This window comes from Harmonia axyridis, chromosome X (genome assembly GCF_914767665.1).
Source record: "Harmonia axyridis chromosome X, icHarAxyr1.1, whole genome shotgun sequence".
NCBI classification, from domain to species: Eukaryota; Metazoa; Arthropoda; class Insecta; order Coleoptera; family Coccinellidae; genus Harmonia; species Harmonia axyridis.
Window position 1 is genome coordinate 19,826,549 of NC_059508.1, and position 25,623 is coordinate 19,852,171.

General features: G+C 40.7%; 3 protein-coding genes across 3 annotated transcripts; 2 read left to right on the forward strand and 1 right to left on the reverse strand.

The window, feature by feature from the left end:
• Positions 1–389: 389 nt before the first annotated feature.
• On the forward strand, positions 390–1,188 carry LOC123686326. The gene is made up of 2 exons (XM_045626385.1): positions 390–804; positions 886–1,188. The coding sequence occupies exons 1-2, from the start codon at positions 495–497 to the stop codon at positions 972–974; spliced, it is 399 nt and encodes a 132-aa protein (XP_045482341.1). The 5' UTR covers positions 390–494; the 3' UTR covers positions 975–1,188.
• Positions 1,189–4,729: 3,541 nt separating this feature from the next.
• LOC123686599 (uncharacterized protein K02A2.6-like) lies at positions 4,730–8,761 on the reverse strand. The gene is made up of 3 exons (XM_045626834.1): positions 8,111–8,761; positions 6,709–7,390; positions 4,730–5,448 (listed from the first exon to the last, which is right to left on the reverse strand). Exons 1-3 carry the CDS (start codon positions 8,759–8,761, stop codon positions 4,730–4,732), a joined length of 2,052 nt encoding a protein of 683 aa, XP_045482790.1.
• Positions 8,762–14,819: 6,058 nt separating this feature from the next.
• Positions 14,820–15,650, forward strand: LOC123686324. Its single transcript, XM_045626381.1, has 2 exons — positions 14,820–15,243; positions 15,325–15,650. Exons 1-2 carry the CDS (start codon positions 14,937–14,939, stop codon positions 15,627–15,629), a joined length of 612 nt encoding a protein of 203 aa, XP_045482337.1. The 5' UTR covers positions 14,820–14,936; the 3' UTR covers positions 15,630–15,650.
• Positions 15,651–25,623: the final 9,973 nt, after the last annotated feature.

The following is a 25,623-nucleotide window of genomic DNA, read 5'->3' on the forward strand; positions in this document are numbered from 1 at the left end:
GGATCTGGAGATCCCAACGAGAACACCGAAGAAAGAGGAGAAAGTTTGACTCACCGTACAGAGCAGATTCAACATCTACTGGAGGCCTATGAGTTTGTAAGGACCAACCTATACAGGGCATTTAATCGACAAGCTCATAACTATAACCTTCGACGTAGAGAAGTTCGTTTCCAGGTAGGCGATCAAGTGCTTCGTCGTACACATCACCTATCATCCGCCGTTAATAACTTCGCATCTAAGTTAGCTCCAAAGTTTGAAGGACCATTTCTTGTTGTGAAGGTGATTTCACCAGTTATTTATGACCTGAAAGACCGGTCAGGTAAGAAAGTGAATCACGTACATGTTAAAGACCTAAAATCATTTCATAACTAGTAAGTTACTCTGTTAAACTCACCGAGAAAAAGTCAGAACTGAGATAAAAAAAAAAAAAATTGTTACTAACTGGTACCTCCCCGCATAAACTAGACCTATTAATCTGATTTTATACTACTGACATGTTCTTATTATTCTGTGATTTTCTTGTTCAGGCAAAGAAGATGTCTGAGAGTAGCCATAGTCGTTGGGCAGAAATCCGGTGGGGAGATGACTGCCTCGTGTACGAGCCACGAAGCTCATCACCGGATACAATACCGGAAGTACCGGTGTTGAGGAGAAGAACGGTGACAGAGGTGCGGATGTCTAGAGCCCCCCAGAGCTCGGTATCGTCAGTTAGAGGGAGAAATTACCTAGCAGGAGTAGAGAGAGTGGTGAAGAGGACCACTACGCAATCTACACAGACCCCCCCTTTGTGCCAGCTGCGTGCCAGTTAGCAAGATACCGGTTCTAAAATTCCATTCAGGACGAGTGTGGAAGACAACACCGGTATAACTAAACCATATGTTTCAGATCAAACCACACCGGCCCCCAAGAGTGTTCGTACAGTAGGTACGATGGGATCTAAGGTCTATCTGGAGGTGAGACCCAACACTTGCTGAAAGTGCGGCAAGACATGTCCCTCGCGGCAGGAGTGTCGAGGTCCACCACTCCTATTTTGCAGCAGATGTGGTTTGATAGGTACGCAGACCAGGTACTGCGAATGCGTACCCAGGAAACTGGCCCCACGGCCGACAGCAACTAGGTCGGAACAACCAGCCCTGCGTCCATGTGCAAGATGCACAGAGAGGGAGGCCATGCAGCGGAAAATGAGATAGAAAAAAAAAAAAGAATGATGGAAAAAATAGAATTAAAAAGAAGATACCGTTGTTTTTGTTCCATAATCCTGTAAAACTGTATAAAATAATATAGGGCCTAACCCAATATCTTATAACATTATATTCAAGACTAGTAGACTGATTTTTAATCTGTAAATGTTGATGAAACCGAATAGTACATAATAAGTCAGTGAATATTATGCAATAAAAACAATTCCAGTCATTTGCCCTGAATTTCAAAGGCCGTCAGATATAAATCAGTAGTTTCACTGTGTAATCAATTTGAAGAATGCCATTTCTAATCTCTTACTGTTCTGATAAAGAACTGAAATATTCCGCAGTGTTACAGATGAAATTTTCTAAGAGGCTAGATACTCACCGATGAGAATAAATGCTGGAGATAGGCAACACCCCTTTCATCGGATGATCAGCTGTAAGCCCAATTCCACCGAAGACATGATTCCTGAAGATTTGTTCATGTCATCATCCAAGAAAGAAGTACTTGAAGAATTGGACATCATGACCTGTCAATTATTACTCTGGTGGACATCTGGATTCCATTTCAATTTTCATATAGATAATTTAAACTGTATAACTGGAAGAATTTTCACCGTTCTGAAAATTTCACCATACAGTCACTGATTCCTTGTAATATCCACAGGTAAATCAACCAGTATATTCAATGAGTTTGGAATGGTTTCGACTCATCTGACTGGGAACTTCGACGTCCCTCTGAAATAATATGGCATGATTCATCGAGATATGGAAATAACAGAACTACTCACCGGAGAATGGGATAATCCACACCTGACATCAGATTATTTCACCGACACTTGGAAACTTCATGGAAATGGGAATGAGAGCTACTCCACAACCCCGAGATGAAGAACTTCCCAAACATGTACACATTCAAATCACCCCGGATGACAGAAGAAAGAAGCCGACGTTTGAATTTGACATCGATTCATAGAGCAGAGTTTTATTTTTATATGTCATACTGTCTACAACAACATTATAGTCTTTGATAGCGTAACGTAACAGTCAGACCCGTACTTCCCATATATCCCGCATAATAAGACAGGATAGTATTCGGTTATTTTGTTTTGTTTGTTTTTTTTTAGAATTCAAATTTCTGTTTCACCGTAACTTGAATTTTTCCGAACCAGGGGGGATGTAACGAAGTCTGATTATTCCCATAGGAATGATCAGGCTCCGTCTAAAGAATATTTTATTGTTTTCCGTTCAAATTAATCATTCTGATATATTCCGTAAATATTGGAAATAATTTATTAATTGTTCACCGCGATAATGAAAAAGTCCATGCTTCATGTTTTTCAACCGACCAGGGCCTCGAATAATCCGAGTGAAATAATATAAGAAATTATTTATTTCGGCGTTTTTACCGCTGATATATTTTTTTCCATATGTCAGATTACGTTCCGCCAAGAGAATTTTCTCGAAAAACGAGGTTTTTGTCGACATGAAGAGTCACGTGAGCTAAATTCTTTCACCGTCCCGCACCGAAGTTATAAAAGGGTGTAACCGACCCAAAATCAAAAATTCACGTTTAGGCAGTAGTAAAATTCACGTTCAGGCAGTAGTAATGAATTGATGTTCAGGCATTCAGATAGTTAGTTATTCAGTTTTAGTCATATAGTTTAGATAGTTGAGATTCAGTAGATATAGTTGAGATTCAGTTTTAGTCAGTAATATAGTTAGTTATTCAGATTTAGGTAGTAGATAGTTTAGTTTTAGTTGAGTTAGTTAGTTAGATTTAGAGGTTTAGGCAGTAGTTTAGTTTTAGAAAAGACATTTTGGTTAAGTGGTTACCAGGTGACCGGAAAATAGTAAAATTGGTAATTGAACGCCAATAATTACAAATCCGTTTCTGAGGTCGAAAATCGCCATTTTCATCAGTAAACTTACTTGTTAGTCTTTTTCTGGGGAGTTTGCTAATTTTTACTTGTGACTTTCTTACGAGTGAATATTCAAGGGTTTCATTTGATAGAGACAACGAGAGGGTGGTGTACCGGTGGAGTTTTTCAACGCGCTAGGATTAGTTTTCATTCCTTCCCGACTCTACAAAATCCACGATTCTCAATCTCCAAATATCATAATTTCCCGGCTCCCGGATCCGACTAACTTGTTCAACGGTTCTGACTGACATTAAATTGGTGAGGTAAGGACACAGTAGTTGTAGACAGTACAAATCATCTCAGCAACCGAATTGAAGTATACAGATTGATATAGTTTATGCTTTTTCTGATTTCCCGTTTTGGCTGAGATTGTCTGTATTGTAGAATTGAATCAATAAACCTATTAATTTTGTTGCGTTGTTTGTTACTTGGTCACCGCTACCATCCTAGGTGACACCGAATCCTGTCTTCACTAAGCTGCCCTGGTAAGGTTTGTCAATTTCTCCCTAAAATTGGCTGGCGCTCGAGATACTACTGCAAAGTGCTGAAGGGCAATTGGCAGAGGCGCCAGTGACGCAAAAAGGATGTTACAAATGACGCCCTAGAGCAGGGACCAGAAAAGACAACGCTACAAAATGACAGAATAGCTCCCGATCTTCAGAAAACGACGCTCAAGGGTGTAAGGACTGAAGAGGAACCCAAGGTCAGTGCAACCATTTTTTTTTTCTCTCTCTCTGAGTGGAAGAGATTATCTTCTCCTGTTGGAGGAAGATCCGTATATTGAATTGATTTGTTACTGGTACCTAAGTATCAGTGGACTATATTAAAGTGCTATAAACATTTCCGCGTTTGACAATAATTTCCTTTATTAGCAGGAAACCGACATAGCATTGACAGTGTGGACATTTATATCTGAATAACTTTTTTTCTGTTTTGTGTATTGCAGGACTAGAACAATCGACCGCCGGATTTCTTTGTGACTTTTTTCGGTTACGTGAAGGGTTACGGAAAGTGACTTTGGGGTGACACTCAGTGACTATCTTTGTGCGCGTTGAATACTGTTTAACGTTGAGTGGTTGGTTCAACTCGGACAGAAAACCAGTGAGTATAATTGAGATACTGCTACCGATTGTTTCATTGTACAATCACTGCAGCTAATATAGTGATATCATACCGCCTTCATATAATAGGGTATTGTTCACTGCTACTATTTACTGATCATCGTTTGAATAAAGAAAGATTTGTTGTTTTTTCCCTTACACACTATTATCCTGAGCAACTTTATTCCAGGCTGAAACAAGGTAGGGATATAAAAGTGTTGTAATTTAGCTGTTGTAATTTTTATACTTTGTATAATGAAAGTGTAGGAAATGAAAAACCTGTAGACAACGTAACTCTTTTATTCGTCAGCCACCATACATCGATATCTATATATTAGAACATTCACATGCTCGACTATCATGCTGCTGTACAATGCGCATGATCATAGAAAGAACGATTACACATCATTTACATAACTGTATGGTTGGTTGCAAACTTAACTAAACATCTTTCTATAACACCCTCCTCACTTAAAGAAACATAATTCAAATAAACACTTAGTCTAATAGATTAACAATGTATTCACAAGTTTAATTTATTAACAGGCTTTTTAGGTCTAGTAGACCTTCTAGGTTCAAAATTATTTGAATGCTCTATATGAACGTTATCATTCAGAGAATTGCCTGTTCCAGTATCATTTTGTAGTGAAATGTCTTGGTCACTATCAGACTTATCTTGATCTGAATTAACATTACTATTTGTATTTATCAAGGGTTTTTCAGAGGCATTTTTGGCCTGAACAGAGGGCCTTGGAATATAATATTTATATAAACAAGATGTATCATCTTCTACATTCTTCCCTATTGAAATAATTTGATCAATATGCCTTCTAACAATTCCTCCATTATCTAATTTAACAGAGTAATGTAATAATCCTTGTTTCTCGATAATCTTCCCGAATAACCACTTAATTCCATGATAACTCCTAACAGCTACCTTTTCTCCTAATTCTAATTTCCTAGGGGTGTCTTCCCTGTTAGAAAAAAAATCTTTTACACATGGGTTGTTATTCGGCTTTGGAATTAATTTGTCAATTTTTGTCTTAATTTCTCTTCCTAGTAACATACAAGATGGTGATTTACCAGTAGTAATATGCAGCATTTTTCTATATTGCATTAGTAACTGATTTACTTTTTGACGTATGTTCATGTTACTGCCGTCATGTAACATAGCTTTTAAAGAATTTTTCAAGATTTGCACATACCTCTCTGCTTGACCATTTGTTGCTGGATGGTATGGTGCTGTGAATTTAGAAGTAATTCCGTAAGATTTTAAAAAATTTTGAAATTCTTGTGATGTGAATTGTGTTCCACAGTCAGTAACAAAATATTCAGGTATTCCAAACCTTGCAAATATTTCAGAGCAAATTTCTATTGTAATTTTGGCATTGATATTTTTCAACACAAAAATCTCTGGCCACTTCGAATATGAATCAACTAAAATTAAAAAATAATGTCCTTGAAAAGGTCCGGCAAAATCACAATGGACTCGTTGAAACGGTTCTGATGAAGCTATCCACGGATGATGAAACGTTGTTGGATTATTTCGTGTCTTATTACAACCGAAACAATTTGAGACAATTTCTGAAATATCGTTATCTAATCCTGGCCACCAACAATAGCTTCTTGCTAATAATTTCATTTTAGTAGATCCAAAATGACCTACATGTAATTCGTCCAAAATATTCTTTCTTAATGTTGGAGGTATATAAATCCGTAAACCTCTTAAAATGCATCCGTTTTGTAATGAAAATTCGTTTTGATCTATATTAAATCTATCATGTGGTAAAATACTGTTTCCAGTTTTTAAACCTTGTAATAAATTGTACACATTTTTATCATTTTCAGTATGTTTAGCTAAATTTTCTATTGTTATTGGAAGTGTGTTAATTTGATTTATATTAAATACATCTGAATCCTCAATATTATTTGTTATTCGAATATGTGATGATATAGGAATTAATCGAGACATTGCATCTGCGTTTGAATGAGACTTCGTATTTTTATATTTTATTGTATAATTAAAAGCTTGCAAAAATATTGCGTAGTGTTGCATTCTAGCTGCTGAAAACACAGGTAAACATTTTCCTTGGTTAAATATTTGTACTAATGCATTGCAATCTGTTATTAATGTAAATTTAGTACCGTATAAGTATTGATAGAATTTCTTTATACCAAAAATAATAGCATAAGCTTCTTTATCGACTTGTGAGTAACGTTTCTGAGTTTCTGAAAGGGTTTGAGACGCGAATTGTATAGGTTTTTCAGTTCCATCTGGCAATACGTGTGACAAAACTGCACCTACACCTACTGAACTGCTATCAGTTGCAAGAATTAACGGTAGTTTGGGGTCATAATGTGTCAAAAATGTATCTGAACACATTTCCTTCTTTAACTGATTAAATGACTTTTCACATTGTTCATTCCAACACCAGTTTACATCCTTATGTAAAAGCTTATTCAAGTGATGAGAAGTTGAACTTAAGTTTTTGAAAAATCTACCATAATAATTAATAAGTCCTAAAAAGATTCTCAATTCGTCACGATTTGTAGGACGTGGAATGTTCTTTATTGTTTCTACTTTCTTTTTAGATTTATGTATTCCGTCCTTATTAATCACATAACCACAATATTCAATTTCATCAGCCAAAAATGTACATTTTTCAAAATTTACTTTAACGTTAAATTGTTTGAATCTATCTAAAACTTGGCATAAACGTTTCAAATGTAATTCTTCATTTGGAGCTGTTATTCTGATATCATCAAAGAAAATTGATAAACCGTCAATCCCTTGTAATATTTTTTCTATTTCTTTTTGCCATATTGCTGGCGCAGAAGCTACACCGTACATTAACCTTGTTGGTCTTAGTAAACCTTTAATGGTATTTAAAGTAAGTAATTCCCTATCGTCAGGATGTACTTCTAAATGTAAATACGCTTGAGTGATATCTAATTTTGTGAATTTCTCACCTCCTGCCATATTTGCAAATAGTTCATCTATTGTTGGCAAAGGAAAATCGTCTACCACTAAACCTGGATTTAGAGTAGGTTTGTAGTCTCCACAAATTCTTATTTGACCATTTCGTTTGACAACAGGCACAATTGCACTAGCCCATTCGCTTGTATTTACAGGTTCCAATATACCTTGATTTATTAATGATTCGAGTTCATTCTTTACATTTTCCTGCATAGAAAATGGAATTGATCGACTTTTTGCAAATACTGGTTTACTATTTTCCTTCAATCTTAACCTAGCTTGAACATTTACTATTTTCCCAGCATAATTTTGAAATAAAGGCTTGTAATGTAAGATCACTTTTTTTAAATCTGAACTTTCAACATCAACTACAGAATTTAGATCGAAAATACTACCAAAATCCAAATTTAGTTGCCTTATCCACTCTCTTCCAAAGAAAGGAATGTTATTACTTTCTACTACGTATAAATTTAACATATGGCCTGTATTTTTATAAATTACTTTTACTGTAGCGTAACCTAAAACTTTTAAAGGATTTCCCCCATAGGAAAATAATTTTATATCACTAGGTATAATTTTTCTGTTAGGAAAATTATCATGAAAATCTTTTTTTCCTATTACTGTTACAGCTGCACCACTGTCAAATTCAAATTTTATTCTTTTACCTTCAACTGAAATTGAGCAATAAAATTTCCTTCTATGAGCTAAATCAGTACTTGAAACTTGATATAAATTTAGTACATCATTCTGGCAGTCAGAATTTGTTGATACCTCATGACATTCACTAGCTTTTTTCTTTCTGAAACAAACTTTCTCTAAATGACCCTTACGATTACAGAAATTACATTTGGTATTAATGAATTTACATGAATTTGCTAAGTGTCTAGAATCTCCACATCGAAAACATTTATTCGAATTACCACTGACCTTCTTCTCTTCTTTACCGTTTGAATTTCCACTGACCTTCTTTTCTTCTTTTCCTTTCTTCCAATTTGGTTTGTTTTTGTATTGTACCTTATTGACCTCAACTGTTGGTGATGGTTTTTCCATTGCGTGTAACTGCATTTCTGTTGCTTCATATGCCTTGGCAATCTCCCTTACTTCGTCTAATTTTAAATCTCCTCGTTCCAGGAACTTACGTCGTAAATCAGTCGATAATCCTTTTTCAATTACCTGGTCTCTGATTTGGTCATCCAGATCGGTGTAATTGCAATTTTTCCCTTGCTGCTTCAACTTTGTGATGAACTGCTCCATGGTTTCACCTGGTTTCTGCTTAATACTTCTGAAAATATATCTTTCGTAAACAGTGTTTGCTTTCGGTGAAAAATAGTTGTCTAAAGCGATTCTTGCAAGATCATACTGTTTTCCAATAGTTTCATCTTCACTTTCAGGTAACGTAAAAAAAATATCCTGCACTTCAGGTCCTGCACAATGTAATAAAAGGTTTTTCTTTCGTAAATCGTCGGTGATTCCTTTTGCATTTATATATATTTCAAAACTGCGCTTCCATTTCTTCCATTTAATTCCTAACGTCGAAATATCTTCGTTACAGTTAAAACGTGGTATCTCTTGGTCCATGTTAAATTTTGTATCTCCGTAATCTCAATTTAGGTGTATGCTATCTCGTGATCCTCGTCGCCACTGTTGTAATTTAGCTGTTGTAATTTTTATACTTTGTATAATGAAAGTGTGGGAAATGAATAACCTGTAGACAACGTAACTCTTTTATTCGTCAGCCACCATACATCGATATCTATATATTAGAACATTCACATGCTCGACTATCATGCTGCTGTACAATGCGCATGATCATAGAAAGAACGATTACACATCATTTACATAACTGTATGGTTGGTTGCAAACTTAACTAAACATCTTTCTATAACAAAAAGTCATAAGGACTTGGAGATATTTACTTGTGATTTTATTTGCTTTTGAACCATAATAGCTGATTTCTGATAAATAAAGTTGACTTGTTTTTTATTATTGCTGCAACAGTGAATATAAGTTTTTGTTGCTGTGTATTCCTTATTTCTGAGTTTACTGATTGCCTGAAACATTTTTATTTTGTGTTGAATTGCTGAAGAATTTTTGAAACAAGTGATTATCGTTATTGATTTGAATAAAGACTTGCATTGATTTTCTTTGTCTGATATTCCAGGATTGCTGAATTGTTGTTGATTTATTTGAAATATATTTTGACTGTGAATAAAATTGACAATTTGTTATTTTTGAGATTATCTGATTGCTAGAACTGTCAACTGTGTTTGACAAGTGAACATTATTTGAACTACTCGGTTAACCCTACTTTTCTTTTCTGGGTTTGTGAATTATTTTGAAATTGTCAACTGCGTTTGACATTGAATAGTTAGTTTCTTCTGGAAATTGTCAACTGTCTGACATTGGAAAATTTTTTGAGAATCATAATAAATTTAAACCAACTTGTTTTCTGAAAGTTTTCTCATTTTTTGATTTTCTTTGACTGTATCAAACAATAATTCAAACTTGAATAGATTCTGTTATCAACTTGTAATTTTTCAGCATTATTGTCTATTAGTGTTATTTTTGTGCGAGGGATAAGGGAAAAATAAGGACTGTTACCGGGAATAGTGAAGTTGGGGAAAGTGTTCGGACTTCAACGGTTAATAAGAAGAGGACAGTGTCGAATAACTTCGATAGATTTTAAATCGATTGTTTGAGTTTGGACTTCAACGATTCAATCACTTAACCTCAACATGGATGTGAATCGACTATTGAATGATGAGCTGACTTATGAGTTACAGCTGAGAGGACAAACAATACCCAGCACAGTAACGCTAAAGAGAAGTCTATTACGACAGGTATTGAAATTAAATTTGCCTCTACAGCCGACAGGAATGAACCCGACACTGGACATGGAGTCCTGTCAGAACAAACTCACCGACTTGCTGGAAGCCATTAAACACTTTGACACTGGGAACACTACAAATGAATATACTCGGATTTCAACAAGATTGATACACATTCAGAGAAGACTGAATTTTATTATCACTAAAAATGAAACCGAGTCACAGATGATAGAACACTTAAAGGAGACTGCAGCTCGGGCCTTGAGGTCATTGAAGGCACTAGTGACTGCAGACAAACCGCAGCCATCGAATCATCCGGATGGATCGCTTTTGGACGTAGAGATTCCACAGTCGCCAGGGATGTCTCCCATACAGCCAACCAAAGTTGCACCACTGGAGACATCATTGATAACATTGGACGCTGATGATCAGCCACTAACACAGGTTCCCATTCCCCAGGCTGCGACACCTAAAAATAAATCAAAATTAGTACAGGTCCTGACTGAAACTAGACAGGAATGTGAAGATTTACTACAGCATTTACCAACAATGCCAGTTTCTCAACCACAGAGACAGAATGTGGAACAACAAGAAGGGCCAACTCATAGTAGATGGACGAGCTCTATGAGAAGGGTGTCATTCCCCCATCCGACGGAATCGATAATAGATTTGAACCTCCGACATGACACCCAACAGAAGTTAGCACCGACTGCAACGGTACCCATTCATAAATGGAATATTTATTTTGATGGCACTGATAGCGTAACCGGATTTATAGAGGAGGTAGAGAGACTGGCTGAATCCCGGAAGACATCCTTAGAACATGTGTTCGAATCAATTTACGAACTTTTACGAAAGGATGCCAAGGATTGGTTCATCCCCCGGAGGGGACTTTTCAGAAACTGGGATGATTTCAAAAATCAATTGAAGGAAGCATTCTTACCAGTCAATTATGAAGAGAACCTACTGGATGAAATCAAGAAGAGGATGCAAGGCCCTGATGAAAAGCTATTGTTGTATGTTACCCGGATGCAAAATCTGTTCCAGAAACTGACTTGCAATCGTCCCACTGAGAGTGAACAGATTCGACTGATAAGACAGAGGTTATTGCCATCACTGCAGCAGGCTTTGGCCTTTCAAGAGACCACCACATACGATGAACTGCTGAAGAAAGGAAAACCTTTGAATTAGTACAATGGCAAATGGGACATTATACAAAACCACCGGCTAACCCCAGCCTTATTGATGAACCTCATCTCACTTATCAACAGCGTCGTCAAAGAGACTATCAAGCTAATCTCCATGTACTGACAGAAGATCAAGTCCCAAATTCCAAACCGGATTCCCCGAGGCCAGTGTCCTCCCACGGTAGAATAGAAAACCGAAGACCCACTGGACCTGGTCGTTCACAACAGCCGTCAAGATCACTGGAGCATGCAGACAACAGGTCAAGAAATGGTAACACCTCCCAGGACCGGACTGGATCCCCAGCGGAACGAAGAGTGACCTTCCAGACCCAATGCTTTCGATGCGGAAAATATGGACATTTAAGAAGAGAATGCCAAGGAACGCCGAAATTATTTTGCTCTCGATGTCAGAGAGTGGGCATCCTCTCCCGAGATTGCCCCTGTTCCCGGAATCAGAAAAGAACTTTCCCAACGACGTCCATCGAGCTACTGACTCCACTGGACCCCACTACTGGAAGTGACAACCGGCCCCTGGTGCTGGTATACATCGAAGGAAAAGTATTTCACGCACTGGTAGATACTGGTGCAACCAAATGTTTCTGCAGCCGGAAGGTAGCCCAGCTGTGTGAAAGGAATGGAATTAAAGGAGAAAAATCCAACACAGAAACTGTCATGGTAGCAAATGGTCAAACGACAGCCACCCCGAAGATGTATCACTTGTCAATGGTGATAGCCGATTATGTCCTGACAGAAATAGAATTCTTGTTGGTACCCAATTTAACTTAATCCTGGGAATAGAAGTCCTCAAGAAATACAACTTCTCCCTGGATCTTCGAAAGACAAATGTCTACTTGGAAGGTCGACTTGTACCCAGAGTGAAACAGGTGACAAAGAAGGCCATAGAGATACAGGCCGCAGCAGAACACCTACTGGATCTAACTGGTGAGCAGAGGACGAGACTGGATTCCTTCCTCGCCGAAGAACTAGGAAAATTTACCCAACTGAGTGGCACTACAGACTTGATAGAACATAAAATAAGGTTGAAACCCGGAATTGAACCGATTAAACAAAGATATAGGCCTCAGAACCCGAAGATGCAGGAAATCTTCGATCAGGAAGTGGATCGAATGCTGGAGGAAAGAGTAATAGAACCCTCCAAATCACCCTGGAGTTCACCCGTGGTACTGGTCAAGAAGAAGGATGGGAAGTATCGCTTCTGCATAGACTTTCGAGCAGTCAATGAGGCATCAGTTAAGGATGCATATCCCCTGCCATACATCTCTGGAATTCTGGATAAACTAAGACGGGCCAGATACATATCAACAATTGATTTGAAGCAAGGATACTGGCAGATCCCACTGGAGACAGAGAGTCGCCCCATTACTGCGTTTACAGTGCCTGGAAGGGGATAATATCAGTTCACGGTAATGCCCTTTGGACTACATGCAAGCCCAGCAACCTTTCAACGATTCTTAGACACCATCATCGGACCGGAGATGGAACCAAAAGCTTTTGCTTACCTAGATGACATCGTCGTGCTGGGAGAAACGTTCGAGGAACACCTGGAAAATCTACAAGAGGTATTCCGACGACTGAGGGAAGCCAAACTGCGTCTCAACCCAGACAAATGTGAGTTCGTCCGGAAATTACTGAAATACTTGGGACATGTCGTCACCTCAGACGGAATCTGCACTGACCCCGACAAAGTGTCGGCCATCGTCGCTTTTCCGGCTCCAAAAACAGTGCGAGAGGTACGTAGATTCTTGGGAGTCGCCAGTTGGTATCGTCGCTTCATTGAGAACTTCTCCGAGGTAATTTCTCCATTAACACAGTTGTTAAAGAAGAAGCAACGATGGAACTGGGGTCAAGCACAGCAGGAAGCATTCGACATCCTGAAACATAAATTAACTGAGTCACCTATTTTATCTTGTCCTGATTTTACGCAACCCTTTATTTTACAGACTGGTGCAAGCGATGTGGGACTGGGAGGAGCCCTAACTCAAACTATCAAAGGAGAAGAAAGAGTCATCGCTTATGTCAGCCGGACATTGAACGCCGCCGAGAAGAATTATTCAGTGTCCGAGAAAGAATGCCTCGCCATAGTATTTGCGATAGAAAAGCTGCGACCATACCTGGAAGGGTTTAGATTCACGGTCATCTCCGACCACATGAGTTTGAAATGGTTAAACTCCATCAAATCACCCTCTGGAAGAATTGCAAGATGGGCAGTGTTCCAACAGCAATTTGATTTTGAAGTACAGTACCGAAGAGGATCACTCAACAAACTGGCCGACAGCCTGTCAAGAAATCCACTACCGACACTTAACTGTGTCCAACTGAAAGAGACAGATATTCAATGTAAGTGGTACAAAAATAAGTTTCAGGAAGTAGAGAAAGGACCAGAACACTGCCCCGACTATTCCATCATCGATGGAAGACTACACCGACACTTGTGGGATTCATCAGATGTTAGGGAAGCTGGAACAGGCCACCCATGGAAGCTGTGTATACCCACCGAACAGAGGAACGAAGTACTGAAAGAAAACCACGACTCGGCCTTGGCTGGACATCTGGGAATAGCCAAGACAATTGCGAGGATCTCGCGGAATTATTACTGGCCAGGTATGTTTAGGGACATTGCGAAATATGTCCGGAACTGCACTTCGTGCCAAAAGTTTAAAGTACCCCAACAGCAACTGGCAGGAAAGATGCAACCTCGAAAGATGGTGGATGCGCCATTCAAGGAAGTATCAACTGACGTAGTAGGACCTCTACCCCGCTCCAAGAAAGGTAATTCCTATATTGTAGTTATGCAGGACAGGTTTACCAAGTGGGTGGAATGTCGACCAGTGAGGAAGGCCAACGCCAAGACTGTCTACATGGCGTTATATGAACAGGTTGTACTGAAGTATGGATGTCCAACCACTGTGATCTCCGACAATGGGAAACAGTATGACAGCCGGCTATTCAGAGAAAACCTCCAGGCTATGGGTATCAATCACCAGTTTACCCCTACGTATACTCCACAATGCAATCCGGTTGAAAGGGCCAACCGAACACTGAAGACAATGATTGCTCAATTCTGCGAGGCAGATCACCGAAATTGGGATGAAAAGGTAGGAGAATTAACCTTTGCTATTAATACTGCTCGACAGGACTCTACAGGATTCACTCCGGCATATCTAAATTATGGAAGGGAACTACGCATCCCCAAAGCCATATATGCCACGGAACCCAAGAATCAAGGATCTGGAGATCCCAACGAGAACACCGAAGAAAGAGGAGAAAGTTTGACTCACCGTACAGAGCAGATTCAACATCTACTGGAGGCCTATGAGTTTGTAAGGACCAACCTATACAGGGCATTTAATCGACAAGCTCATAACTATAACCTTCGACGTAGAGAAGTTCGTTTCCAGGTAGGCGATCAAGTGCTTCGTCGTACACATCACCTATCATCCGCCGTTAATAACTTCGCATCTAAGTTAGCTCCAAAGTTTGAAGGACCATTTCTTGTTGTGAAGGTGATTTCACCAGTTATTTATGACCTGAAAGACCGGTCAGGTAAGAAAGTGAATCACGTACATGTTAAAGACCTAAAATCATTTCATAACTAGTAAGTTACTTTGTTAAACTCACCGAGAAAAAGTCAGAACTGAGATAAAAAAAAAAAAATTGTTACTAACTGGTACCTCCCCGCATAAACTAGACCTATTAATCTGATTTTATACTACTGACATGTTCTTATTATTCTGTGATTTTCTTGTTCAGGCAAAGAGGATGTCAGAGAGTCTGCATAGTCGCTGGGCAAAAATCCGGTGGGGAGATGAGGTGGTGTACGAGCCACGAAGCTCATCACCGGAGACAATACCGGAAGTACCGGTGTTGAGGAGAAGAACAGTGACAGAGGTGAGGATGTCTAGAGCCCCCCAGAGCTCGGTGTCGTCCGTTAGAGGGAGAAATTACCTAGCCGGAGTAGAGAGAGTGATGAAGAGGACCACTACGCAGTCTACACAGACCCCCCCTTTGTGCCAGCTGCGTGCCAGTAAGCAAGATACCGGTTCTAAAATTCCATTCAGGACGAGTGTGGAAGACAACACCGGTATAACTAAACCATATGTTTCAGATCAAACCACACCGGCCCCCAAGAGTGTTCGTACAGTCGGTACGACAGGATCTAAGGTCTATCTGGAGGTGAGATCCAACACGTGCTGGAAGTGCGGCAAGACATGCCCCTCGCGGCAGGAGTGTCGAGGTCCACCACTCCTATTTTGCAGCAGATGTGGTTTGATAGGTACGCAGACCAGGTACTGCGAGTGCGTACCCAGGAAACTGGCCCCACGACCGCCAGCAACTAGGTCGGAACAACCAGCCAGGCATCCATGTGCAAGATGCACAGAAAGGGAGGCCATGCAGCGGAAAATGAGATAGAAAAAAAAAAAAGAATGATGGGAAAAATAGAATTAAAAAGAAGATACCGTTGTTTTTGTTCCATAATCCTGTAAAACTGTATAAAATAATATAGGGCCTAACCCAATATCTTATAACATTATATTCAAGACTAGTAGACTGATTTTTAATCTGTAAATGTTGATGAAACCGAATAGTACATAATAAGTCAGTGAATATTATGCAATAAAAACAATTCCAGTCATTTGCCCTGAATTTCAAAGGCCGTCAGATATAAATCAGTAGTTTCACTGTGTAATCAATTTGAAGAATGCCATTTCTAATCTCTTACTGTTCTGATAAAGAACTGAAATATTCCGCAGTGTTACAGATGAAATTTTCTAAGAGGCTAGATACTCACCGATGAGAATAAATGCTGGAGATAGGCAACACCCCTTTCATCGGATGATCAGCTGTAAGCCCAATTCCACCGAAGACATGATTCCTGAAGATTTGTTCATGTCATCATCCAAGAAAGAAGTACTTGAAGAATTGGACATCATGACCTGTCAATTATTACTCTGGTGGACATCTGGATTCCATTTCAATTTTCATATAGATAATTTAAACTGTATAACTGGAAGAATTTTCACCGTTCTGAAAATTTCACCATACAGTCACTGATTCCTTGTAATATCCACAGGTAAATCAACCAGTATATTCAATGGGTTTGGAATGGTTTCGACTCATCTGACTGGGAACTTCGACGTCCCTCTGAAATAATATGGCATGATTCATCGAGATATGGAAATAACAGAACTACTCACCGGAGAATGGGATAATCCACACCTGACATCAGATTATTTCACCGACACTTGGAAACTTCATGGAAATGGGAATGAGAGCTACTCCACAACCCCGAGATGAAGAAATTCCCAAACATGTACACATTCAAATCACCCCGGATGACAGAAGAAAGAAGCCGACGTTTGAATTTGACATCGATTCATAGAGCAGAGTTTTATTTTTATATGTCATACTGTCTACAACAACATTATAGTCTTTGATAGCGTAACGTAACAGTCAGACCCGTACTTCCCATATATCCCGCATAATAAGACAGGATAGTATTCGGTTATTTTGTTTTGTTTGTTTTTTTTTAGAATTCAAATTTCTGTTTCACCGTAACTTGAATTTTTCCGAACCAGGGGGGATGTAACGAAGTCTGATTATTCCCATAGGAATGATCAGGCTCCGTCTAAAGAATATTTTATTGTTTTCCGTTCAAATTAATCATTCTGATATATTCCGTAAATATTGGAAATAATTTATTAATTGTTCACCGCGATAATGAAAAAGTCCATGCTTCATGTTTTTCAACCGACCAGGGCCTCGAACAATCCGAGTGAAATAATATAAGAAATTATTTATTTCGGCGTTTTTACCGCTGATATATTTTTTTCCATATGTCAGATTACGTTCCGCCAAGAGAATTTTCTCGAAAAACGAGGTTTTTGTCGACATGAAGAGTCACGTGGGCTAAATTCTTTCACCGTCCCGCACCGAAGTTATAAAAGGGTGTAACCGACCCAAAATCAAAAATTCACGTTTAGGCAGTAGTAAAATTCACGTTCAGGCAGTAGTAATGAATTGATGTTCAGGCATTCAGAAAGTTAGTTATTCAGTTTTAGTCATATAGTTTAGATAGTTGAGATTCAGTAGATATAGTTGAGATTCAGTTTTAGTCAGTAATATAGTTAGTTATTCAGATTTAGGTAGTAGATAGTTTAGTTTTAGTTGAGTTAGTTAGTTAGATTTAGAGGTTTAGGCAGTAGTTTAGTTTTAGAAAAGACATTTTGGTTAAGTGGTTACCAGGTGACCGGAAAATAGTAAAATTGGTAATTGAACGCCAATAATTACAAATCCGTTTCTGAGGTCGAAAATCGCCATTTTCATCAGTAAACTTACTTGTTAGTCTTTTTCTGGGGAGTTTGCTAATTTTTACTTGTGACTTTCTTACGAGTGAATATTCAAGGGTTCCATTTGATAGAGACAACGAGAGGGTGGTGTACCGGTGGAGTTTTTCAACGCGCTAGGATTAGTTTTCATTCCTTCCCGACTCTACAAAATCCACGATTCTCAATCTCCAAATATCATAATTTCCCGGCTCCCGGATCCGACTAACTTGTTCAACGGTTCTGACTGACATTAAATTGGTGAGGTAAGGACACAGTAGTTGTAGACAGTACAAATCATCTCAGCAACCGAATTGAAGTATACAGATTGATATAGTTTATGCTTTTTCTGATTTCCCGTTTTGGCTGAGATTGTCTGTATTGTAGAATTGAATCAATAAACCTATTAATTTTGTTGCGTTGTTTGTTACTTGGTCACCGCTACCATCCTAGGTGACACCGAATCCTGTCTTCACTAAGCTGCCCTGGTAAGGTTTGTCAATTTCTCCCTAAAATTGGCTGGCGTTCGAGATACTACTGCAAAGTGCTGAAGGGCAATTGGCAGAGGCGCCAGTGACGCAAAAAGGACGTTACACTACGATGAGAATTATTGAGGTAACGGAACGAAACAGTCTACGGAAAATAACCAAGTTGAGACATCCCAACAACGCACTCGCAAATATGGCGCCGCGGAGCAACAACGTATCTGATGTATCGTGTAGAAAATGTTCAAAAGAGGTGAAATTGTCCATTATATGTGGGAAATGTGACTCTAAATATCACCCTAGCTGTGTTCTCAAAATCAAAGGTACATTCGTTGATTCGAAAGGACTTGTAATTTGTTGTGGAAATAAACAAGAATGTAATTGTGATATCAAGGACGCTGAAATTGAAGAACTGAAATCCAGAATTTCGATCTTAAATGAATCTATCTTCGAGAAATCTGCTCCGGTCCCTAACTACAGTGATAGTTTGAGAAATGAGTTCGATGAAGTTATTTCTACCGAAACAGGTAATATTAATAAAAACAGTAAACCAGACCTTTATGATATCATAATGAAACAAAAAGACATGATGATCCACGAATTAAAAGATAAAATTGACATACTCAACAAACATATAATTCTCTTAGAAAAATTCCAAAAATTAGAATCTCATGAAATGGGAAATAAAAGTCGATCAACACAAAAAAAAGAAACATATAAAGAAGCAAGTAAACAAAACATCAGGTACCGAGGAAACTCCGGATTTATCAGTTCCCCGAGATAACATGATAACAGATAACGGTGATAACAACGAACCAAATATGTCTGATATTTTATCGCAGAATAAGTCGACAGCTGGAAGAGGGACGATAAAGGTCATTGAATGGAAACGCGTTTCACATAAGAACGTAAAGACAAAAATTAAAAATGATTACATAAACGGCGAAAATCAATTTTTGTCGCAAACGAATTGCATATTGAATGATAGTCCACCTCAAAAAGATTAATTTAATGAAAAAATTTTCAAAAAAAATGCTAGGTGGAACATAACTGGAGCCAACAAAGAAAATCCAATAAAAGCAGTTGGAAAAAAGATAGCATTCTTCATATCAAGGATTGCTCCTAATACAGAACTGAATCAGTTTCAGACTATGGTGAAACATAAATTTCCAGAAGCTGAATGTCACGAACTAAAGTCCAAGCATCCAGACAAATACAGCTCCTTCAAAGTAATCATCGATGCGTCCAATGAGGAAACAGCAAAAAATGGCGATCACTGGCCTGACGGAGCATTTGTCTTTTTTATGAAAAATATGACGAGGGAATAGAACCTATGCCCGATATTAACTCATTCAGTTGTTCCAACACGGACAATTTTAGTCTGAACTTGATGCATATAAACGTGCAAAGTCTGAAAAATAAGATTAGCAGTTTAGAGAGTTTGCTGTACAGTCAGTCTCGAAAGTACAAAGTATTATGCCTTGCAGAGCATTGGCTAAAAAATAGCGAAACCCAAGGATTATCTATGGACGGATGGTATGTGGGACATGCTTACAGCAGACTAATTTCAGTACATGGGGGGAGAATGATATTGGTAGAATCGACTTCTGGATGTTCTGAATGCCCAATAGTCAAAAAGATATGCAGTTCATCCATGGAAATACATTGTGAGATGTCCGCTGTCAGACTAACTGAAAGTCGTATTATTATTGTTCGTGATTATTCTTCTCCCTCTAGATCGTTTTCTTTGTTTTTAAGTAATTTAGAGTTAATGTTGAACTGTTTGAATACTCGCGATGATAGAGTCATAATTTGTGGAGATTTTAATGTAAAATTTGTTTTTAATGATGATGTTGTTTTAGAAAATGAGACGAGAGCAGTCAACAATCTTCTGACGTCTTATGGCTTAAAGCAAAAAATTTTTCGACCTACAAGGAATGAAAATTGCCTTGATAATATTTTTGTAAATTTTGACGCCCAGACTGAGTTCGCAGGAGTTGTTCAGACGACCTTTTCGGATCATGATGCACAGGTTCTTCATGTGAGCACTTCTGGTGGGTACGTAAAAAATAAATACATATATAAGACTATTAGACCTCTTTCTCAGGTGGGGTTCTTTCGTATGCATGACATACTTCAGAGCACCAATTGGGATTTTGTGGTTGATGAGGGGATTGGGGTGTGGTGAGCGTTTTAATTTATTTCACCAATATATAGTGAACGCTTTCATAACATCTTTTCCAGAAAAGAAAGTGAGGCTAAAGAGTAGGCAATTTGGACGGGGATGGTTCTTGCCGGAACATAGATTTATGAGAGAGCATTTACTTTTAGTACGCGATATGTACAAAAAATATCAAACACAGGATTTGAAAATGTTAAAAAATAAGTTAACTTATAACTATCGCAAACTCTTGAAAAAATCAAAAATTGATTATTTCGAAAATATTATCGCCGATTCATCCAATAAGTCGAAAACTGCGTGGGGATTGGTCAGGGATCACATACGGGGTGACAGTGCCTCCACGATAGTCGAGGTTTCCCCCGATGAGTTGAATATGTACTTTTCTACCATCGCGGATAAGATCATATCTGATATACCTAAGGTAAATGTCACCTCAGTTGATACATTCAGGAAAACCCTGCCTAAAGATTTATTATTTCATTTTCAAGAAGTAAGCCCTGTTCATGTCCGGGACGTCATTAAAAAACTGAAAAATAGTAAGGCGACAGATTATTATGGCCTTTCCACACAAATGAGCTCTCTGCCTCGTAAGAGGTAGGCTCTATGACATGGTAAATGAGAGGGGTATCAGAAGCTTCGGCTTCGGGTGCGTGGGGGATTGCTACCCTCACGCATTAATAGATACTAGCGTTGGATAAAGAAAGAATGAATTATCGGCCGAAAGGCCAATGCCGGGGACTTCGGACCCCCGGCCTAGTATCACCGTCGCAGACAGTGGTTTCGGCTCGCGACACTTCTGGCGGCAAGTTTGCTTGCCTGCTATGTAAGGGAGCGCTACCGAGTGCAAGAGGCCTAGCAAACCATATGCGAACCCACCGATCCAAGGAGGCGTACGGAGGAAGGCCTTAAGGGGAGAGGGGAGAATCTAGTCGAACTGATAGTGGAAACACAGGGGAGACAAGTGATACTCGTCGAACTGATGAGGGACCTGTTGATGGAGGACCTCTAGGAGAGGAAAGTCAGTGGGGAACCTAGCAATAGAAATACTCTAACCGAGTGTGGTCGCACATATGGGAGAGTTCACCGTTCTGATGAGGTGACTAGAGGACGACCTCTAGGGGACGAGAGTAAGGATAGTCAATCTGGTGGTGGGGCTAGCAATAGTGCCTGCCTCGGGGAGACTAACACTTCTTTAAGAACCGGTGAGATACCAGCTAGTGGGCCTCAAGGTAAGATGGACTCAGTGACCGTTCGAACTAACGAAGATGATAGCATGAAGAGGCTTCTAGGGGAGAACGGCCACAGCGAAGGCAGGGTCCACCGTTCTGGGCAGGTACCAGGAGGGCGACCCCTAGGGGAAGAGGGAAAATCTAGTCGAACCAAAAGCGGAAGATTGGGGGAGACTGGGGACGTCCTACGAACCGGTGAGATACCTAAATGTAGGCATCGAAGAGGGGTGGGCTCGGTGATCATCATAACCAATGAGATAATTACATGTGGAGATTCTCTAGGGGGAGATGATCACAAAAACGATCCTAAGATTCATCGATCCGGAGAAGTAACCGGAGGGACACCTCTAGGGGAGATGGGAGAATCTGGTCGAACTAATAGCGGGAGCTTAGGGGAGACCAGTGATTTTCTTCGAACCAGTGAGGGACCCGACGACGGTAGGCCTCTAAGTGAGGTGGGCCCAGCGAGCACACAAACTCATGAAGGGGCTAGTAATAGAGACTCTCTAAGGGGAGGTGTTCGCACTGAAGGAAGAGATGACCGAACTGATAAGGTGACCAGAGGGCGACCTCTAAGGGACGAAAGTGAGAAAACTCGAACTGGGGGCGGGGCTAGCAATAGTGCCTGCCTAGTGGAGATTAGTACTCCTTCAAGAACTCAAGAGATACCAACTGGTGGGCCCCAAGGAAAGGACCGAACTGATGAGGTGACCAGAGGGCGACCTCTAGGGGACGAAAGGGGAAAAACTCGAACTCATGGCGGGGCTAGCAATAGTGCCTACCTAGGGGAGATTAGTACTTCTTTAAAAACCGGTGAGATACCAACTGGTGGGCCCCAAGGGGAAGCAAGAAATCAAACCGAAAAGGAGACTAAGGGGATGCTTCTAAGTACAGGGGGCGAAACTAGTCAATCCGAGGATGGTCCCAATGATGGTGGTGGGAACTTAGGAGAGGCTAGATCTTTTGCTGCTCATACCAGTAAAGAACCTGCTGAAGATGTGCCTTTCGGAAAAATCTCAACTTCCAGTGTCCTAATTGCGGTAGTCGTTTTGCAACCAAGATTGAACTGGGTCAACATCGGCATCATATGCATCCAGAAATCGCCAATTCAGAAATGAAGATTGGCCTAAAAAGGAAGCCCTACTTGCAGGAAGAACTAAGATTGGTGGCTGCGGAGGAAACATATATTCTCAACCACGATCATTGCGATCGGGGCGGGAGAAAAATCAAATTCCTAAACATCCACCTCTCCGAACATGTTCTGCCTGATAGAACATAGCAGGGGATTTCAAACATGAGGAAGTCTCAGGCTTATCGAGCTCTGTTACAGAATCTGCTTGAAAGGTCTGATCAGTATTCTCAAGTAGAAGATCCGGCTACGGTATGCCCTTCACCCAACGATCGCAGAACTTCGCCCTTTTTGGGTGCGGCTGCCGTGCTGCTAGGAACTCTAGAGGGCCGACGATATCGTGGCCAGGAGATTCTGGAGAGGATGGACGACGTCGCGCAGAAAGGCGAAGACCCTGCAGAAATGGTCGTTAAATGGTTGAAGGCTGCAGTTGCATCATACGGCAATACGGCTAATAAACAGGCAAAGCCACACGGGGGTAAGTCACGGCGTGCTTCGAACAGAAAACATCGAAGACGCCAGGAGTATGCCCGAGTACAAGAACTTTTCAAAAAGAATATGTCTCGGGCCGCCAAATTTGTGATTGACGGCTAGCAGAAAGGTGAAGTACCGGATCTCAATCTAATGTATGAACATTGGGAGCCGATCTTAACAACGTCATCTGCTCCAGTCGATAATGCTCCGGTGGTGAGCGCAGTCACAAAGGAGGCTGTGGCGATCCCCATCACGGAGGAAGAGACCGCTACGAATAATACTCCTCTTAATACAGTCACAGGTATTGATGGTGTAACAACGTCTATGTGGAAGAGAGTACGTTGTAAACACCGTGCAGTGTTCTATAACCTCATTCTTCACATGGGATCCTTTCCCGCAACACTCCTGACTAGCAGGACCATTTTTGTGCCTAAAAAGCACGGAGGAATGCCCGAGAACTACCGGCTGATTAGTATTACATCGGTGATTGTGCGTCAGCTACACAAAATACTGGCGCGCCGTATCTATTCTGCAGAGGTAATCGACGAGAGACAAAGGTGTTTGGAAGGTGTGCGGAGAATGTAGCTATCCTAGCTGCAGTCCTCCAACATGCTCGCCAGCATCTTAAACAGATTCATCTGGTCTCCCTTGACGTTGCCAAAGCGTTTGATTCGGTACGTCCTCATGCAATACAAAAGGCAATGGTAGAGGCAGATCTCTCGTCTTGTATAGTCGAGTACGTTGTTACCACTTACACGAAAAGTACGACGGTCTTGGAGTGTAATGGTCAGCGGTCGGAAACGATTCAGGTGAACAGAGGAGTGCGACAAGGCGACCCAATGTCAACTATTTTGTTATCGTTGGTTGCCAACTCTCTCTTGCATACAATCCCTTCTGAAATTGGCTACGCTGTAGGAGGCGATCGCATTAATGCGGTGGCTTACGCAGATGACATCGCCATTATTACCGGGACAGCCCCGGGAATGAACATGGCAACTAGGGCTATCCAGAACGCAGCCCGGGCCAGTGGCTTAACATTTAACACTAGCAAATGTACAGCTGTTTCATTAGTTCCCTCTGGAAAGGAACAGAAAATGAAAGTTCTCACCACGCCACGGTTTCGCCTGGATAAAGATGGACCCTGATACCCCAGTTAGGTCCAACAGACTACTGGACGTGTTTAGGCGTGAAATTGTCTCCAGGTGGAACACGAAAGGTGAAATTCTCTCTTGAAAAAGATCTCAGCAGCACCACTGAAACCGCAGCAGAGACTGAAGATCCTGCGTTACTTTCTGGTACCCAGGCTATATCACTCGTTGATACTGTCTGGGTGTACGGTTGGAACGCTTAGGCTCTTGGACCTACAGATGAGGGCTAGTGTTAGGCGCTGGTTACAGTTTCCAAAAGACGTTCCTATCGGCTATTTTCATGCTCCTTGTAAGAGTGGTGGCCTCGGTCTACCTAACTTCGAAACGCAGATACCGGGAATGATGCGGGCCAGGCTTTTGAGCCTGCGACTCTCATCGTCCCGTTCCGCGCGAGCGGCGGGTTCCCTACCTTGGACTCAGAACAGGATCGCCTGGGCTGAGAAAGTGCTATCTCGATTTGGGGATAGACTTTATTCCAAGGCTATTCGAGAGACCTACTGGTCGCAGAGATTATATTCTGCTAACGACGGAAAAGAGTTGAGGGAGAGTAGGACGTGCTTTGCCTCGACTCGGTGGATCGATATGACCTCCGGTGGTATTCCTGGGAGAGATTATATACAACACCACCGTGTACATATTAACACACTGCCATCTCGTGTCAGAACCACTCGTGGACAGCCTCGTCCACCAGACGCCATTAGGTGTCGGAATGCATGCGATAGAGATGAGACTACGGCTCATGTGATCCAAGTCTGCCCTAAAAGCCATGACGGCAGGGTTAGGCGGCACAACGACGTGGTCAATATGCTCGAAGGGTTCATCAAAAATAAACGATTAAAAGTCTACAAGGAGCCCAACCTAAAGACCGAATTAGGTAAGAAAATTCCCGATCTAGTAATAGTGACACCCGATGTTACTTGGGTGACAGACGTTCAAATCGTCTCTGGAGGACCGCCTCTCGATATGACCAATGCGACTAAAGTGGCAACCTCACGGGCACGCCACTATCAAGCATAAGGGTCTCCGGCTGTACTGCCTCCGGGCGGGGCGTATGGTCTGCGAAATCGATTGACGATCTGACAAACGGTATGAATGTCCCCCTGGGCCTCATAGCAGGCATGACTACGAGGATCCTGTTAGGGTCCTCCATGAACTGGCACACTTGGTGTCGTTCAACACCTAGACACCGCCCGTATGTTCCACCCACTAGAAGCGGCGTAGGCTGAAAACATTGTCTGTGACACATGAATCGTTTCTGGGCAACCTCCACCCACAACAACTTAAATCCGCCTAGAGAGTAATAGAGGCGTCCGTACCAAGGGCAGAATACATTGTATGCATGGTATGAGAAGAGGTGGGTTTAGTGAGTAGGCCCTCATCTCGATAAGGGAGAGTCTCACACTACCCCGTTCGCCGCTGCGGCGGGGTGTCTTT

What these genes read in the sequence shown, in the direction of transcription:
- LOC123686599 (XM_045626834.1), bottom strand. Translation starts at nt 8,761, where the DNA reads ATGGACCAAGAGATACCACGTTTTAACTGTAACGAAGATATTTCGACG. An exon ending in ACGGTAAAGAAGAGAAGAAG is followed by an intron (nt 7,391 to 8,110) that starts GTCAGTGGTAAT and finishes TTTTCTATGCAG; the next exon opens with GAAAATGTAAAGAATGAACT. An exon ending in AGGACTTATTAATTATTATG is followed by an intron (nt 5,449 to 6,708) that starts GTAGATTTTTCA and finishes CTAAATTCACAG; the next exon opens with CACCATACCATCCAGCAACA.
- LOC123686324 (XM_045626381.1), top strand. Translation starts at nt 14,937, where the DNA reads ATGTTCTTATTATTCTGTGATTTTCTTGTTCAGGCAAAGAGGATGTCA. An exon ending in TTTGTGCCAGCTGCGTGCCA is followed by an intron (nt 15,244 to 15,324) that starts GTAAGCAAGATA and finishes CATATGTTTCAG; the next exon opens with ATCAAACCACACCGGCCCCC.
- LOC123686326 (XM_045626385.1), top strand. Translation starts at nt 495, where the DNA reads ATGTTCTTATTATTCTGTGATTTTCTTGTTCAGGCAAAGAAGATGTCT. An exon ending in TTTGTGCCAGCTGCGTGCCA is followed by an intron (nt 805 to 885) that starts GTTAGCAAGATA and finishes CATATGTTTCAG; the next exon opens with ATCAAACCACACCGGCCCCC.